Source organism: Vanellus vanellus, assembly GCF_965231255.1.
Source record: "Vanellus vanellus genome assembly, chromosome: 2".
NCBI lineage: Eukaryota > Metazoa > Chordata > Aves > Charadriiformes > Charadriidae > Vanellus > Vanellus vanellus.
This window is the reverse complement of record NC_138906.1, coordinates 51,499,864-51,519,235: the sequence shown is the minus strand read 5'-3', so window position 1 is coordinate 51,519,235 and position 19,372 is coordinate 51,499,864. Positions and strand designations below refer to the sequence as shown.

The 19,372-nt window shown below is 41.8% G+C and overlaps 1 protein-coding gene across 1 annotated transcript in view; it reads left to right on the top strand.

The window, feature by feature from the left end:
* Positions 1–2,561: 2,561 nt before the first annotated feature.
* ADCY1 (adenylate cyclase 1) overlaps positions 2,562–19,372 on the top strand; it is a gene marked incomplete at both ends in the record, with an annotated part of 153,946 nt that continues 137,135 nt past the window's right edge. The window contains one exon of the mRNA XM_082479370.1: positions 2,562–3,230. Within this exon, the coding sequence (XP_082335496.1) occupies positions 2,562–3,230 (669 nt within the window). The remainder of the gene's footprint in view (positions 3,231–19,372) is intronic.

Here is a 19,372-nt window from a genome sequence, read left to right as displayed (position 1 = left end):
AGGGAATTACTCACCTTCCATTTCCTCAACAGCAAGCTGAGAGCCAGAAGAAAGAAATGATAACTGCTAGCATGACAACTCTTTCAGTGGATTGTTCCTAGGGCTGGGAAGCTAGATGCCACCTTTTATGCAGTGTGAGATGTGAAATATTAATTTATCCCTCAGGATATATGAGCTCAGAAGAAAGCTGAGGACAGGTGAAAATATAACTGTGTATTTGTCCAATATATGTGTGACCGAAGTGAATTTATGCACCAAAGTGAGGTAGGAGATGAATTTTATTAGCTTTCCAAACACTAGAGAAACTCCAAAACAAAGGAAGCCTTTTTTGGGTTAGATTTAATTTCATTTCAGCTAAATATCTCTTCCTGTTTCCAGCACTCAGGCCAGCAAATCCAACCCTTTTATTTTCTTCCTGAAGGAAGTTACAGAAAACTAAATACCAGCTACTTTTATAGTTCAACAGTGTTTAAGGGTCTAAGTCAAAGTCTAGGAAACCACAATGAGTGGTGTCACATGAACACAGAGTAAGTAACAGTCATTGTCTCAAGTGTGAAATATTTCGAATCTGTAACACACAAACTCCAGCAATGTTGATTCATTCTCTCTTCCTAATGAGTTCTGTAGAGGTTCAAAAGAATGACTGCATACTGAGCCTGGAGAGCAAAGACTAACATAAAATACTAAAATATTAATGTAAAAAACTATGTTGCTTTAGATCATATATCAGAGATTTTTTTAAAAGCTACTTTAGTATCCAGAATTGAAGAACCAACATCATTCACAGCTGTAGCAAATCTTAAAGCATCCCTGCCTCCTGTTGATCTTAAGGCTCTTCGGCCCAAATCCAGAACCAGAATCTGACATCACTGACACAAAAATCAGCAATTAAATCTGCAACATACCCTTGATAGTAGGATTCTGCTTTGATTCTGGAGAGTATTCCTGCACTACCTTTGAAAAGCCAAATGTTCATAATCTATTAGTCTACTATTTTGACATTTTCCTAACCCTGATCCTTACAAATGCTTGATCCAAAGCCAAAAGCAACATTGGAGTTCTCTCTCTAGTCTTTGGTGGGTTCGGAATCAGTCTCAATCCCCAAAATTAGATGAAATGGTTTTAGAAAAGAATACTGCACTGTATTCTTTGGTGTCAACTTGGTAATAGTGGTATGTGGTGGCAGCATTATAGGCAGAACTGGAAGTTTTTTTTCAAAAACACACAAACTCCCAACTCAAGTTTTTGATGAGGCACTGAGTGCAATTTTGTGTGGGATGATAATTAACTCCTGTCACAAGACTAGCTCTCCATAGCCACTGACTGATTGGTACTCCCAGACAGGCAGAAGTGCACACAGAAACGTGTTTTCTTGAAAAATTTTCTCATTCACTGCACTTTTTCCAACTGCTTCAGAGTCTAGGAGGCAAAACGAGTAAAATCAGCATGTTTATTCAGGCAGATAAGACTTCATTTCTCAAAGGCAGTAGGATTCACCTATACATATAGGTGAATATATTTCCATATATTTTTATATATTTACATATGTATGTATAGTTACATGTCTTTATATGTAGGTTCTGTATATTTATATATTTTTAATAGATGTAAAGGCGGGCTGTCAGGCAGCAGGCGCAGCAGGAAGGCGTGTGTAGCTGGAAAGCCGGAGGGCTATGGGGGCCCAGCGGCGAGGAGGACGCGGGGCGCGGGCGGTCCCCCCGCCGCTGCCGAGCCGCGCTGCCCCGGCGGGGGACGTGTCCGGCTTCCCAAGCGGGAGGCGCGCAGGCGCCTCTCCCTCCCCAGCCCCGGTGTGATGCTCTCGGACGTGGGAAGGGGATCGCCCTGCCTTTCCCTGCCTCCTGCTTTCTCTCCGGCCCCTCTGCCCCACTTGTGCTCCCCTTAGCTGGGTTTCATTATTTTTCGCCGCCCCTCGTCGTTCTTTATCGTTTTTCGGGTTTTTTTTTGGGAGGGGGGTGTGTGGTTTTTTTTTTTTTTAAATGTTGCCCACTGCCCGGGAGCCCGTTTGCCACCCGCTCTCTGTAGCCCCCGCTCCTCCAAACAACGGTATCTGAAGGGAGACCCGCCTGTTGATTATCCCCCACTCCCCTTCTCCCCGCTTCCACCCACCCTCTGCCCTCACCCCTCCTTCCGCTTGATTTCAAACCTTTGGATGGTGTTTTGGTGTCATTAGGAGATTAACATCCCTGGAGCACCAGGGGAGGAGGAGGAGGAGGAGGTGGAGGAGGAGGGTGGAGGGGAGAGAGAGAGAGACAGCAGGCAGGAAGGTTGGCATATTAACACGAGTGAGGCTCTCCTCCCGCCGTCCCAGCCATCCCCGGCTCCTTGGTGGCAGCGGAGGGGGGCGTTTGCCGGCGCCGCGGGTTGCGGCCGGCGGCTGGCGGGCTGCGCCCGGTGCCCGCGTCCGCGGAGCTGCGGCGGCGCGGGCTGCCGGCGGGCGTGCGGCCGCGGCTCCTGCTCGCAGCCCCCCTCTCTTTTATGAGCAGCGAGGCGGAGGAGCGGCAGCGGGGGACACCAGGAGGAGCATTTCTTCCCCGGGGTTTATGAATGGCACTGACATGGAGGAAATACCGTTTCAGAAAGTCAAGACCAAGAGGAAGAAGTGCTGCCACTGCTGCTGCTCCCCGCCGGCTGCCGCGGCGGCGGGAGCGGGAGCCGGGCTGGGGGACCCCCCTCCCTTGCTGCTGCTGGATGCCATCGCCTGCGAGGACGAGTTTGACTGCAAGGAGCTGGAGGCTCTCTTCCAGAGCTACAACCTGAAGCTGGAGCAGACGTCCACCCTCAAAGCGCTGGCCGTCCTCATTGTGCTCACCGCCAGCCTGGCCCTGGTGGAGCTGCTTTCCGGCCCCAGCCTGACCATCTCCAAAGGCTCGCACCCGGTGCACTGCATCATCTTCCTCTCCCTCTTCATCGTCACCAATGTCAAGTACCTGCAGGTCACCCAGCTGCAGCAGATCGTCAAGCTCACCTTGCTCTTCAGCTTCACCTTCTCCTTCCTCTGCTGCCCCTTCTCGCTCGGCGCCTACGGCATGGAGCCCCCCAGCGCCCCCGAGCAGGGCATGTGGCAGCTCATGCTGGTCACCTTCGTCTCCTACTCGCTGCTGCCCGTCCGGACCCTGCTGGCCATCGTCTTCGGGCTGGTGGTGTCCGTCTCCCACCTCATCGTCACCGCCACCTCCGTCAGTGCCAAGCGGCAGCGGCTCTGGAGGACGGTGAGAGAGGGCCGGGCCGGGCACTGCAGCACGGCCGCGCGGTGCGTGCCCGGCGGGCGGGGAAGCGCGGAGAGGCGCGGAGCGCGCCCGGGGCAGCGGCGGGGGCTGCGTGCCGTCTCCCGCGCAGGCAGCCGGGCTGGCGGCGGCGCCAGGCGGTGGACGGGGAGTGCCCGGTGCATCCCCGGCGGGGAAGGGGCGAGCACGCACCTGCGCTTCAGGCGGTGTGTGTAGTTCCCGAAAGTTTCCGGGAGGCGGGGGGCGTGCAGGGGGGGGGGGGGGGTGTGATAGGGCGGCTCCTGGGATACGGGACCTCTCGGCTTTGTCTCTCGAAGGAAAACCGGGGAGAGGGTAGGGGAGCCAGCACTACCCGTCTCCACCCTGGGGCAGGTTGAGGGGAACGGTCAGTGCAAATCCCGTGCGTGTAAATAACAGCGCTTGACTCAGTACAAACTTGGCATAGACAAACATACAAACATAGCTGCGTGTGCTAATAACACGTCGATCGAGTTGATTCGTATCCTCGCTGTCTCCGCTCAGCCGCGGACCTTTCCTGCCCACAGCTCATCTCAGGGGGTCTGTGCAGAAACGATCTGAAACAGGTGGGGCACTCAAAGGGGGAAACCCACCTCGCTGTTCTCGCAGCGAGCGAGGCATTCCCCCTTCACTTTCCCCCGGGCAGCTGCTGCCCCCTCTCCACAGACATTACCTGCTATGTCAGTGAACTTCCTAGCGGTTCCCTTTCCCTCCTGAATTAATCCAGCAAAACCTCCCTCTGCAGCAAGCATCATTGGAAGCGTGCTGCTGCACTCTCCCCGCTCCCCCGAGTAGCTATTTATAGCCCTGCAGGGCTTTCTCCGGCTCCCGTGGCCTGATGGGCCGCACTGGCAGGGGGAGGAGGATGAGGAGATGCGCGTGTGGGAAATGCTGGGGTTCGGAGTCGGGGTTTGCTGCTTGAGGCTCCGTTATGTGGTGCCTCTGAACCACTGGGAAAGAGAAATTGAAAAATTGTTGTGTCCTCCCTCGTATTGCATTGATTATGTCCTCAGGGGAAGCACACCGCTTCTGGGGTCTAGATTGGTGTTAAACAACAATTTAATGCATAATTTAAGTGCTTAGTACATTACTTCTGCTGAATCCCGGTATTATTCTCCATGGTTGTGTAAGGCTGTGTTGTGATGCTAGGACATACACAGTTGGCATGGGCATAAACACTGCCATAAACAGAATCATACACCTTTGTGCCCAGAACTGTGAATTCTTTCTTCCTCCTTACATGCTCACACAGACGCACACACCCCAGCGTGACATACATGCGTATAATACACAGGAATCATCAAAAGAGTGGGGTTACTGAGACAAACAGGATTATTCATGGCTTCACGCTGCTGAGCTGGTGGACAAAATAAATTGTATATTTTGAAGGGGAAGAGAGAGATAAGCTGAGCTTTATGATTTACCCAGATAATCTGATGGTCTATTTTTAAATGCGTGATTTAGAGTTTCCATGAGAGGGAGAGCTGATGAAATGCAGGAGCACTGAGAGGAGCCTTCCTTAAAAGCATCCCAAAGGATGCTAAAAACACTAGAATATTTCTCGTTGAGTAGGGCTGAAGACAGCTATTTTTACTGGAGTACCAATTAGTCCTTATGGAAGTCCAGGCTATCCTGGCTGCCCTGACACAGAGGCAGATTTTCCTTGATGCCAAGTTGCAGCTCAGTGTGGCACCTGCTCTTCTAGACGTACAACATAAAGAAGCTGACAATAAAGTCTGCTCGCTCTAAATTATCTAACCAAGAGCTTGAATGCAGAACATTTTGAAGAGAGGAAATCTGCTCGCTTACTTTCTTCACAGTAGTTTAACTCAGTTATTGAACAGGCGAGAAGCTGGCTTAAAAATGCATAGAAATAGTTGACTAGCGGCTGATGTAACACACGTATGTTTCTTCATCACCCCCCCCCCCCAAAGTAATTTCAGTAATTTGTATGCAGTCCCCAGAGCAGTATGCTTTGCTGATAACAAGAGGCAGAAACCAGCTCTGAGTCAAGCAGAATAACTGGTCTGTGAACTTGTGTCACACAGAAATGCACATTGATTTGTCGCATATTTGCAAGCAAGAGGTCTCCTGATTTGAAGACTATCTCTGTGTATGAAAGGGACTATTACTTTACAAAGAAGTTGGTTTTTTCTTTTCCAAAGAACAATTTCACAATCGTCGGATATTTAAAGTTGTGCAAAGGCTGCATCATCTGAATTTTATTTGCCTGGACTGAGAATAGCCTGAGAGAAGCCTAGCCTTTTTCGTAATGGCTAGAATGGATGCTGGCTTGCTGTCTGGATCTGCTTCCCAGCGACTGGATTTTATCATGACCATCCCAGTGCTGGTGCTTGTAGATACAGCATGCAGTCAGCCTGCCAAGGAGGCTGGACTGCTCTATGCAGAGCTGCAACAGCATTAATGGCTGTGTTCTTTCTCCCAACCTTGTATCCCCTAGCCCCAAGCAAACGGGTGAATTTAAATCTTTAAATAGAAATCTGCTGTGTCCAGAAATGCAGAAGCACCTGCACCAACCATTGAGGCCAGTGTTCTGTTAACAAAGCCTTTGATTTTGGGGTGATTCAGGCAGGAAACCAATTTTATTTTTGTTTACCCTGAGCTTTAAGAGAGCGCGGATCTAGTAACTTCCATTGAAGATAAACTGGCAAGTTAAGTTGTCAGCAAGACGGAGCACTTCATGTTGTTTCAGGTTCAACCCATGAAAAAAAAGGCATATCAAAGTTAAGCGCTTTGTTCTGAAGTGGGCTTTTGAATGCACATCATCTATTCCATGCTGTTTGAGGAATCACCATAAGCAAATCTTCAAATTCCAAAAGCCTCACTGACTTCCATAGTGCTGAATCAGACCTTGAGTGGGTCCCATGGCGTGCTTAAAATTTGCATTCATACAGATGTACAAAGATTTCAGCATATTAAAACCAATAGATCAGCTCATTGTGGGAGAAGTTTGTTATGAGGTCTACACAGCAAAGCACATTTAATTTGCAAGTGATAGTTTTCTGATGACACAGTGTTGTCTGTGGGTGGTCTGTGGAGATCAAAGGCTCATTTCTTCTATCTCTCTCCACCATTAGATGTTGTGTCGTGTCATGTCATATCATGTCATGTCATGTTGGAGTTGAGACACAGGTGTGTGTAAAAGCAAAAGGATGGAGAAACCCAAGTGCAGGGAGGCAAACAGAGCTGGGGAGTAATATGGCAGAAATTTAGCTTCATCATTCCACTCAGTAGCAGGTTTTTCATCAAATGAAACATTCCAATCTGCTAATCTGTCCTGCTCATTTCTTAAGAAAAATGTAATAATAGATAAAATATATACATAAAAACATGGAATATTAAAAATATGCAACGTATTTGTGGGCAACCTTGAGCCCATTTGGAATAAGTTCATGGCAAAAGTCATGCTGACTTCACAGGTGGTTTTGCATGTCTTATTTGACACTGTGATAAGAATGCAAATAGTGTAGATAACCAATAGCATATTGGTGATGTTAGTCGGACTCTTTCACTTCCTTTGGAGCCAGGGAACAAAATGATCATGTCACATAATGTGACAAGGTATCCACAAGTGGCTGAACCTATAGGTGAAGTTTTAACAGCTTGGACTCTAGTCTTTTTTGTTGTTGTTGTTTTTTCCCCCTACAGCTTCCAAATATATGTTAGGTGTTTTGGAGCAGTTACAGAAATACAGAACACTGCCCCAAGGAGCTTAGTCTAATTTCTGTTGTGATGCAGTGAGTGGGTGTTAGAGACATTAAGGCCAGATGGGGTGAGAAAGGCAAAGACTGCACACAGAAATTAGTGGTGGCAGGTGCAGTTTCATGAGTTCAACTTTTTTGTCCCTCTAAATATTTTTGGCCTTTGTTTTTTTTAAAAAATGTATGCTTATTTCCAGAAAATTCAAAAGAAAATCATACACCAACGAAGTGCCCTAACACATCACAGAAATCTTGGTGAAAGAGCAAATCTTTTGCAAAAACCAAAGTTCCAACTTAGATAACAAAGATAACAGTAACAGAGAGCAGAAGAAACAAAGGTGCTATCATAAATTAGTGAAAAAAAATCATTTTTTTTTCAGCAGTGTGATAAAATAAATCACAGAATCATAGAATGGATTAGGTTGGAAAGGACCTTGAAGATCATTGAGTTCCAACCCCCCTGCCATAGACAGGGAATGTCTATGTTGTAGTATTTTTCTGGCTGTATTTAAAACTGGTTTTGTGCACATATTTATTTATTTGCATGATTAGCACTTGTATTGATTCAGCAAATACCAAAATTGTAGTGGGGAATGGGTAGACTATGAAACGTATAACATGGAGAAACTGGTAACAGTTATTTAAAATAATGTATTTAATAATTACAATTTTATTTTATCTTAACTCTTTGCAGGTTAGTGTCATAGTAGTCTGGAATATTACAAGGCATTATCATTATCATGCTAAAGTTAATCTTATTTCTGCTAGTGTTTAAAATGTAATTAATGAACACATCACTGATACAGCTGTTAATCTCCACACCTTTGTCTCTCCCACAGAGAGTAGAGTCTAGCAGCCTAATAAAAAGGGTTGCAAATCAAAGACAGCTCAGCTCCATTGTCGTTATTATTCGGTGCAAAGCTCAAGTTTTCTCCTTCGTGCATATAAAGTACTGCTGAGGGACTGTACTAGTTCATTCTCTGTGGTGCTATTCAAATATTAGTATCAAGAATATCTCTAGTATTGCAAGCATATCTACACACTGCTAATCTGTTTGAATTTACCATTTTCCTCTCTTTCCAAAGATTGGGGCCACTGATCTTAGAGATTCTTAATACCCGCGTGTAAGTCTTTTAACTTTAGGTTGACGTTTACTCCATGTTAAAAGATTGGTAAAACTTTTTTTTTTTTTTTCCCTGGTTAAAGTGGGATTTTAATCTTCATTTTTGGCATGGGGAATGCCAGGTATTGACCACGGTCCTTTTACCTAGCAGATGAAGTATAGGATTTTCTATGGAATAGAAAACTCAGTGTCTTTTTCCACATAGAGATTGATATGCTGTCGGCTTCCTGAGTCTGCAAACTGCTGACACTGGTACTCTTCATGGGTTTGCAAACAATAACAGCATGTTGATGTTTCTGCAAGCTTGAGAAACAAGAAGCCTTTGGGAAACTGGCAAGAATCATAGGGACTTAGAGAAACAGTAAATAAAAATTTATCCGACAAGTTTAGTTGTGTTTTTCCTACTTAACTGCCTGGCAATAATGCAGCTTCCCTCCAATGAGTGTCACCATATTCACATTCTATAAGAATTTATTTTTTCTGGTAGCAGTTCTTTGCAATGATTTGTCATATGACCTTTGTATGGTCACACCTGTGGCTAGTGTATTACTGTTTGTACTTCAGTAACACCTATGGTTCCCCATGATGGACCAGATGCCTGTTAACTAATCCAGTGAATAAATACATGCCAAAAGGACAGACTTTCTCCTTGGCTCCACCTCTTCCTCTCCCGTTCTGTATTTTCCATTTGGAAAAAACTTCCCATGGAAATGTACATTGAATTTGCTAATGGTAAGCTCTGACTGACTTGTGAAACATCTCTTAACATATCTTAGTCTTGTTAAGCTCAAAATCTTGTTTATGGACAAAGACGAAATGCATCTTCTATAAAGCTAGGAAGTTTTTTTTTAGTGTAACTGAAATCTTAACTGGCTAATCAAAGAATTATTAATAGGCTAGATCCCATTATTACCAAAGAAAAAGAGGGCTTCTATGCAGAAAATATTTTAATAATAAAGCAGCTATCACTGTTATACACTCCCTTAGTTTCTACTCTCTTTCCTTGATGTTATGCTCACCCTTCCCCTGCTTCTCCAAGTCTTAAGGTTGATGGCTTCATTCTGCTGGTGGTGTTACCTGTGTTGGCAGCATCTGATGTCCGTCACAGGAAGGAAGGCAATATTCATGTTAATGGTTTCTTCTCTTTGCTTTAGAGTCCACTTCAAGACATTTTTATAAGCTTGCTAACGTGCATTTCTGTTTCTTTATTGGTCTACACCTCCATGTTGCATCCAAATTTACTACAAATTTCCTTTTATGTATATTAGATACTTGTTCTTTTTTCTCTTTGTTACAATTAAACGCAGTTTTGTCCACCTTCAGGTCCACATTTCTTTAACTGACCATTGGCGAGTCTTTTTTATAGCTATGGGTGTTGCCTTCAGTACCAAGCCTATGTCCCATCTTTTGTAATTTCATGCCTGTACTCCTCTACGCCCCCTCCTGTGTCTCCACTTCTCAAGGCCTATTCTATGTTTCCATAGGCTAGTCATAAAACTGTTATGCTAGCATACAAAAATAAGCAAAAGTAACAGAAAGCTACAGACATCTGGTCAATTAGAAAAAATTGCTGTTATATCTAAACCAGGTAAAACAAAGTGCAGAGAGGTCAAAAAAAGTGTAGCCTGGTAAGATAAACTTTTAGTCCAGAGCAAGTCTGACATGCCTCAGTCCGGAGGTCTTGCAAAATCAGTGCAAAGCTTATGGCTTTCTGTTTAGCAATGGCAATACAGTAATAGCAGTGGCAATACAGTATTACAGGGCTATATGTTTGCAGTCCTTGTTAATACGTGTGTGGTTTACACTGTCTCTATGTGTCTTATTATTGCTTTCATTTTAATGCTAACAAAGTGGGCCAAATGGTGGCTTCATGTCAAAATGGTAACATTTTATTGTCTCGACCCTGGTTAATAGCAACACATTGCACATAACGTTAGTAATTCGGGACTGTGTTTAATTTACATACTTATTGTGTGAAAAAGCTGTTTTCATATGTGTCTGTGCTGCTCTGAGCTCAGGCGCTCCCAATTTGTGTTTAAAGATCTTTGAGGCTTCTATGGGATAAGTTATTGAGGGTTTCTATTTCTTCCTTCCTCTCTTCCTCTCTTCCTCTCTTCCTCTCTTCTTCTCTTCCCGCCTTTCATTTCTGAACGTGTAATTTTGGATATATTCAGTGCTAAACTCAGATGAGAAAATTTTGAGCCTAGGGAATAGTTGTCCTTGATGTGATCTGCCATTTCTTCCTCTGGATTCAAACTTATAATTTTTTTTTTTTCCCCATCTTGTTTCACCCAGTTATTTTTATAGTGCAATGTGTGCTAGACAGAACCAGTGTAATACAATATCTAGCTAATGCAGGTTTCAGTTTCTTTTAATCTACTTTAAGCACAGCCCTGAATGTCTGAATGTCTATATAAGATTGCCCTTACTAACTAGAGCAGAAGTTTTCTTTCTAGCTTTTTCTTATCTCATTCTGTCACTTTAGATGCATTGCATTCTTACACGCTAAGTTCTGATGTTGCCATTTCAGAAAACATCAGCTACCATAAAATTTTATTCTGTCTATCACGGTTAGTTATTGTCTTGTACTTTCTTAGATTCAAAAGTCCATATACTCTTGTTTTTCCTACAAGAATAAAGTAGTCCAAAACAAAACTAAAAGTGGGTGGCATGTATGGAAAGAGGGAGATGATCCAGAACAGCAGCAATCCTTGTAGCCTGTAAGCTCTTGGTTATGCCAATATGGAATAATTATTAGGAAGTTTTTTATGAGTGTGGCAAAGGGATGGCATGGTTTCATGCGGGTTATATGTTCTGATTAATTAATAATATGTTATAAGGAAATTTCATCTAGGACTTAAAATGTTTGTGGTTTACAACTCTTTAACACTGCTGACAGGAAGAACTCAGGCAGTATTAATTCCCGCAAGACACTTGCTGTTGGGAAGGGGAGGAAGCAGTGCAAGCAGAAGAGTCTGGTTCAAGCTTTGGGGCTGAGCTCTGTTGTTGGCTTGCTATGATGGATGGGTCTGAGAAAACATCAAAGACTATAATGTAACCAATATGTTTTGTTTTAAAATTTCTGAAGTATGTGATTTCCTTTCTTACTTTCTTCCTCTGGGAAGCTTTTCATGAAAGAAATTGTCTTTGCTTCAAATATTTAAGATATGTACCTGGAGGAATTTGAAGAAACAACATAGTTACTGCTGTGTCCACCTGTTTGTTCTGTATTTGGAATAACCAAACACAATAGCATTACCTTTGATTTACTCAAGTGTAATCTGGGCAAAGCACTTCCCTTAAATGCAGATTAATATAATATGAATTTTAATTCACATAAATGTACAATAAATATAATACAGGAATACTTGTTCTGTATGAACTTTCCACATGATCTGATACCTGAAAGAAATAAATTCACCAAACACATTATACATACAGAAAAGCTGTTTTCTTCAGCAGGATTTGAAATAGTGAAAAATCCCAGAAATGTGGATCCAGTGTGGCTCTAAGGCAGGCAATAAAGTGTGACAAAGCTGTAAGAAATACAGTTATTTCTTTAGTTGTGGTTCAAGAATAACAGAAGTCCTTTGTCATCCAGAGATACATGTTGCAAGAAATCATCTAAGTGTGGCTAATATGAAAAACGTTATAGAACAATATTCCACTATAGCATACTTTCAGACATTCGTTCTGGAGCAAGGTGTTCATTACTGGATGTGGTTGTGCATCCTCCTATACAACTTATAGAAGAAACATAATTAACTGTTCTTTACAGTGGTTAGCAGATAAAATTAAGGGGTACTTATAGCCAATCAACAGTCTTTCCTTTTGTATAGGTTGCTCATTCATACACTACAACAGCAGAGAAATAATTTTGATTTCCATAAATCTGCTTATGATTCTCTCTTAGAAGATGAAAGTAATTATTCACCCCCACAAAATTAGGAAATGAAATAACAATAATAAACACAATTGTAAAAGAGATTTACATAAAATATATCTTTAATTTGAAGTATCAACAGCCTGAAAAAGAATATTGTGTTTGCGCAGAACTTGTGAAATTTGTTCACATGGAGTTGAGAATAGGTCTATGCCTTCTAAGTAAAGAATGTCTTTCTTTCTGTACAGAGTTTGAGATAATCTGTATAAAATACAATGTGGCAAAATGAAGCTTTGAGGTAAATTGATCAACCTTCATCCAAAGGTAAAGGATATAGGCCTGAGCCTCATTTCACTTTTATACACAAAAAAACATCTCACGGGGCTTTGGGAAGATTTATGTGATGTGCCAAAAATTCTTCCTGCCTGTAATATTTTCATTCCAGAATGATTTGGCTAAAAGGGCACACCATTTAACGTGATCTACGTAGGAAGTCAAGATCTGTTTGTTTACCTTATGACATGAAAGTAATAATGGCAGTGGAAAGGAACCTCTCCTTATGGGCAAATAGGCCTGTGAGAGAGAGAGAAGATATATCAGGATCAAATTTCCATTGTTGCAGGTTGTCTCTAGAGTCTGCTCTGCAGAATTCTGGTCACTGCTGTCATGTTTGTCAAAGATTTGGATGCTATTCCTCAGCTGGGATTATGGGTCACAGAGTTTAGATGCTACGCTCTGGAAATTGAGGATGACCCCTCACAGATGTTCTGTGTGATTCCTGGTACTGGATTCTGCAAGTGTTGTGCTGATGTCTCTGCTGATCCGTGCTGGTGTAGTGCAAATCAACTGTAGTGGGGCTGTGTAGTTGAAGAAGCCTGGTTTTTCAGTCCGTGGTTGGATTAGCTATGATGAGTGCTCTGTCATTCATCTGTGCTTTGAAATACAAGGAATAATGATGCTTTTCAAAACAGAGAAGCAAACAGAGTGTTATCTCCATGTTCAGTATGTGAATTCCCTCTTCCCACCCCCAGTTATGTAAATGACACTGGTGAATGATAGCTGCTTCAGTTCCCCCAGTTGGAAAGTGTACATTAGTTTATGTGGCCTTCTCCATGCAGCCCTCTCTCTATTTTAGGCAGTAGTAGATTGAAGAGATTGCATCCAAGCTAATTTGCCTCACCTGTTACTCAAAATAAATGGCTTTATCAATAGTCCATTTCTTCTTGCTTACGCTGTTAAAAAGATTAGTCTCATTTTTCCCTTTAAAGACACCAGAGCCTGAAGAGGGGATTCCTATTCTAAACTGCGCTTTACAATATCGAGTAATATTAACACAGTGGCTGAAACAGCTTTGGTGGGAGGGTAATGTACTTTTCCAACTGAAAGCACACACTCTTCTGGAATATCCTTCACTGAAAAGCATGATGATGTTTAAGAAGAGAGGGAGAGCTTCATTTGCAAGGCTGTTAATCAGTTCCATTGCTGTTGCTACGTTCGAAATCTAGATAAGGGTGATTGATAAAATTGTTTGCTGTGGCTTTTTTATCTCAACAGCATTATTTCTAAGCCTTATTTGGTGTCTGACAGAAATCTTATGGGAATCGTGAGTGCGCTCCTGAATACCTGCTGACTATTTAGTGCAAATCTTATGTGTAGTTAATATTCAGCGGGCAATATTTGGTGGGCAATATATAGGATAAGCGATAGGATTTTCTTAGCTTGCCTGTGGGCAAGGGACATGAAAAATGCACCTTTCTTACTCTTGGGTCTTAGGAGAATATACTGAAAAATTTTACAGTTGGTATTTTACAGTTAGGATGAACAGAAGTACTGAAATGGGCAATGACCCCTTGCAAAGCTATGAATTATTGTCTATCCTTAACTGATATTTTCGTAGCATTGCTAGTTTATCATCAGAGGACATAATAATGAAAAACAAAAATGTTTTGCTTGCTTGCTTTTTTCTTTTTCTGCTGCTGCTTTTGTGGAAGTCCCTGTCAGTTTTTTTGCTGGCTACTGCAGTTCTTGGTGCAGTGACCTCTATTGAACTTCCCCCAAAAGAGAACATCAACCAGATAGAAAAGAGGGAACATTCTCCTGGGGTGGGGATGACTGCAGAAGGGAGGTTGATCTTTTCTAATTTCCCTAAGGGTGCACAACGTTGAGTCCCAGGACTTCATCTTTCTTTGTCAGTTAGTGAGTCTACACTCATGAACCTTCGTCCCAAATCTCTATGGTATCATTTGCAAAAGTATAATTTCTCCAGCACAACCATATACTGAAGAAGTGAGCTTGGCTATTGGTCATAATGATTTTTCCTTCTCTTGGGTAAATGATATAATACCGAAAATAGGGAGAAATTGTCTTCCTTACAAAATGTCTTACATGCCCCTGAAATTGTCTGTTGAAGTTTACTTAGAGTTGCTGGTCCTCTGTAAAGGTAAGGATTTGACACATACATTATCTAACATTCTCAAAGAAATTCTCTTCACAGGGAGATATCAGGTGCTATCTTGGCTTCTTTTCCCTTGTGTATGATAGTTGCTGCCATTCCACTCATAAAAAAAGAAAAGACTGAAAAATTAATGACTTACAACTACTTTTTACAAGACAGTTGAAAACCTTTTTCTAAAGTTGTAACTAAGAAAAAAAAATAATCTTAGAGCTGCTATAGAATGCACTGCTGAGTTACAGTAATCTTACTGTGCATGGTCCTAAATGTAGATGGTTTTATTCAATGGTACAAACCTTGGAAAAAAAAATGTAGATAAATATATCTCTCCTTCCTTATTGCAACTAAAGGGTTCAAGAGTGGACCTGTATGATGGAAAGGTCTTTTCTTCTTTAGAGTCACAGCTCAAACTTAGGTTGCCAAAGCTCAAGTTTCCTTAATGTCTAAAGATATTTTGATGATCTACCAAAATGTGTAAGAAAGACTGATGCCGATAGTCCAGTTTCTGAGATGCAAATGTGAGGGTTTTATATAGCATCACTGGTGGTAACTCAGCAAGCCCAGCAAACTTAAAAGTTGTTTTCTTAGTCTGTGGGCAAACACAGGTGTTGTTTTGCAATGATTGCTTATGAGGTAATATGCATGCCTTACATGGAATTGTAATGAAAGTTCACAGGGCCTCTGCATTGGTGGTATTAATATGTATAACAACAGAATGTGAGGCAAACATTCTTCCAGGTTATTATGGAGTCTGCTGCTGTGTTTGACTTTTAACATACTGGGTAAATACCATGATTCTTACTGTGGCAAACGTGACACTGGCCCTAAATCAGTCTCAAGGGAGAACCGAGGGCTTTGACTTGTCAGCAAGTGGCAGCGGTGCAACATGTAAATAGACATTGGCTGCAGCACGAGCTCATTCTGTGGCATACTGCAATGAATGCAATGTATTTTGAGGGTGTGGGGTTTTTCCTTTAAGGAACCCTTAAGTCATCTGGAAACTCCCGGGTATGGTAGTTCAAAAGCTGGCATGCAGCAGGCTGTCTTGGAGTAGCCGAAGAAGGGAAAACCATTAGGGGTCAGGTTACTCATCCTCAGGAGAAATATTTCTCTCTCTAGCATCTGGAAATCTCACAGTTGTTTTCAGAGTTGGTTATTGGAAAGCTTCTCGGGATCAGTGTAGATGTCAAAGGTCTACTGGTGGCCTAGACATAACACAATATCACTCTATGATATACCTAGACTTAAAATAATCAACAACTGTAGATGTTGATTGGTATTTTCAGTCTGTAGATTGAGCAGTTTCTGGGTTAAGTTCTTTTGGGGAGTTTCATGTGACAAAGTACTATAATTTAGTTAGCGTTCTCAGTCTTTGCCCAGTAGGTACAATGCTTCATGTCTTACACCTCTCCTGGCCTCTCTTCAGGCGTGAATTTCTAGTCTGGCACACAATTCCCTGAGCATTGTGAAGAATGGAGGAAGTTTTTTTTCAAGACAAAATTACTGAGATGTAAACAGATACTAGACTTCCTTTTAACAACTAATAAACACCAGAGGCTTGGTTCCACCTTCCATTTTACAGATTAATTTAGTCCTTATTAAAGTGATGGACGCAGAAGACTGTCAGTGTCAATCAAACATAATGTCAAAAGACAAGAAGCAAACTGCTCTTTGCACCAGCCTGTTGATGATGCCCTTGGGGTCTGAAGCATACTGTTCCAGCGTGGGGTACTCCATGTACAAACCCTAAGTCATGTTTGTGCCAGCTGTATAATATGTGCAAACAGAACCGGAACTCCAGCTAATACATTTTCTCCTTTGACTCAATGGAACTGGAACACAAATTTTTGTATTCAGAAGAGGAGAGACTTGGAGACACACCTCGGTGTGCTATGTTCTGGTGCGTTCACTTTCTGCACTACGGAGTCACTCGTTCCATTCTAGGTCAGTTGTGCCTGTGTCTTTGGTAAGGGTGGGTAACACCCCATACTGTCCCACCTGAGGCATGCTTTTGGGAAACTGTCAGTCAAGCTTAGTGGCACGAGCTTACAAACTCTGTCACTCAGCCAGGTTCATTTTGGCAATACAGCCTGCTGTGTTGTAATCTCATCCCTATGTGGATCTTAAAGTGGCATAACGGTGTTAACACACAGGTCAGATAACAGGAGAGGTAACAAAACCTGGTGATATCATCACATCTGCTGTTTATGTCCTGAATAGTAAACCATTAGCAGGTGTGATGACATGTGATGCCCAAGCAATGCCCTCTGAACAGGATTCAGAAATCTCTAGTGTTGAAAGGCAGTGCCTAGACTTGTTCAGACTCCAGGAACACCAAATATCCAGAGTCTAGTAGGAAGGAAGTCTCATAGGTGAGTGATAAGGGTTACACAAATAATTAAAAGGCCGGCTATTTCTTTCTGTTGATCAAAGCAGCTATCAATGGCCTAGTTTTACTCTCAGGCCATATTTTAATTCACCATTACCGCTGAAAAATGTAGACCTGTGGATGTGGATACACACTGCTTTTCAGCCATTTCACCACCAAAGCACAGTCGAAGCCCTGGACTGAATGGACCAGGGAGCTAATGCAGGTTAGAACCACCCCAGATGGATGAGTTCGCTAGTCCTGTTCACACCTGCATGGGCTTCTGTGCTGGCATGAAAAGGCTGGGAATAGGAATGAGTAACCAGTGTAAAAAAGAGGGCAGCAATGATTTCTTTTTACTGTTCTGTCTGTTTATGTCCTCGTGTTGTAACAGCAACCATGTCGTCTTCACTGCCACATGAACTTCACTGGGAATAGCTTTAGCCCGATGACATCTTTTACAAATGCAGCCTAACTTTTCACTTTATAGCTAGTTGTGTGTGCATTACTTTAGATACAGAAGTTTGAAAAAACAGGTAAATCAGGTGATAGAACTAAAGGTTGGGTTGATTTAGTGTGGCCACTAAAACAATGTTTTTCATGGTTGGATCCTGGAACAGCTTTCAGTATAGGTGCCAAACCTTTATAAGCAATTTGCAAACATAAATTCCTGGTAAGGACCAACAATCATATTTTCTTATGTTTCAAAAACCCTTTAAACGTAATTCAAGGATCCCCACTTAAGCCATTTATATAGAGGGACTAGTTTGTTAAATGGTGCCAAAAGAAGAAAGTGACTTTTAAAAATAGCTAGAAGCAAATAAAATTTTTTTAAAGATTTTTAATTCCTACAACGTGCCATTTTAGGCATTTTTAAATGCCCCAAAACTTTAAAAATTGCCTTAGTGTCCCTAAAAAAGTTTTATATTTATAACCAATACAGTTGACTCAATGAGTGAATCACTGAACCTATTAGTTCTGGTGCAGGTAATGATGTGTATGTTGCCAAGTACAGAAGATACTATATGGGATTTTGATACAGGAAATCACTGGGCTTTGCATGTTAGCATGGAAATGTTATATGAATATGTTATTTCTTTCAGAATGGACTGAAACTATCTTCTCTGCATACAAAATAGGCAGTTTGTATCTTGTATTATTACTTTGGCTATATTTGGTTCTGAATACCTGAGTTACAAAGCAGGCACTCAAAAAATCACCTTAATTTTGATAGCAAGGATGATACCCTGTAATAATCTGTGCTTTTCAGCACTGCTGCATCCAGTCACAGTCAAGAGCAGAAGGAGATTCACAAAATATTTAAATTTGTTTTGCAGTGTCATTCAGGAAGAAGCTGTGCATAGTACTGTAGTTGCATGCATTCAAATAAAGATGTCTTGCAGCAAATTCATGGAAAACACAAAAGAGCGCTTGCTGAAAATAAATGATGCAGTGCTATAACGTACATTAGCTGTTTATCCTGAAACCAGTCTCACTTTGCAGTAGTGTCTCAGGGAAGCACTGCTTGCTTAAGATGCTTCTTTTTCAATGACTCTCTTCTCGTTGCGGCTGAGGACACAGTAATACAAAGCAAACAAGGGATTGCTCACAAACCTTACATATCAAAGTCTAGGCTGAAATTCAGCTTGTCTTCTTATTATTTACAGTTGATGTTATGGTAATGCCTACAGGTGTCAAGTTTGATTAGCTTCTCAACTTGCTGCTTGCTGTACAAGTGCAGAAATAAAGGCAATCCATTGTCCTCTACTAGACATGACAAAGAACAGAAAACAGACTAGAGAGAGAGAGGCAAGATGATTTTCCAGAACTCAGAGGTCGGTCAGAATAGATTGTGAGTCTCCTGACTCCAGCTGCTGTTGTCTGGGACCAGAATTTCATAAATACAAGACTTCATCTTAAGCATCATAAAGCCCCAAGGAATAGTTTAAAATACTTCCATTTACTCTTGGCTAAGCCATACTGTCATGTTTTCTTCTTTTCAATTACTTTGAGATGAACCTTTTCCTTTGGTCTGCATGACTTGGGGCAGGATGTTCATAAAAGAGTGAGGAGTTTCATGTTACAGTTAAATGGAGCATGTTTATAAGCCATTTAAACTTTTTTCCAATGTATTTGCCTCAGTAACTCTGTTATTAACTGCATAAGATATAGATGAAAGGTTGATTTTGTTTACCCAAAGCAATGACATGAATGTACACAACAAGAATAGCTATTTATCGATATGTTCTCCGATAATAGTTGGAATAGTTTCACTTCATTTTTTCTCTCTTGGGCAAAGTGAAGCTACAAATATGTTTTTGAATATTTTCCCATCATGTTTTAGAAGAAACTAGCCATAATTTTGTACATTTTAATGGCTACTCATTATTATTCTGTATCCCAGATACAATGTTGAGACAAAGATGAATGGAGTTATGTCGTAGCATATTGCATTTTAATTCTGATAATGGTAAGAAACTAAATCTAAACAATGTGAAATCTGAAAAACAAAACAAAGATTATTTTAATTTCTGTTTGACATTTGTAAAGAAATATTAACA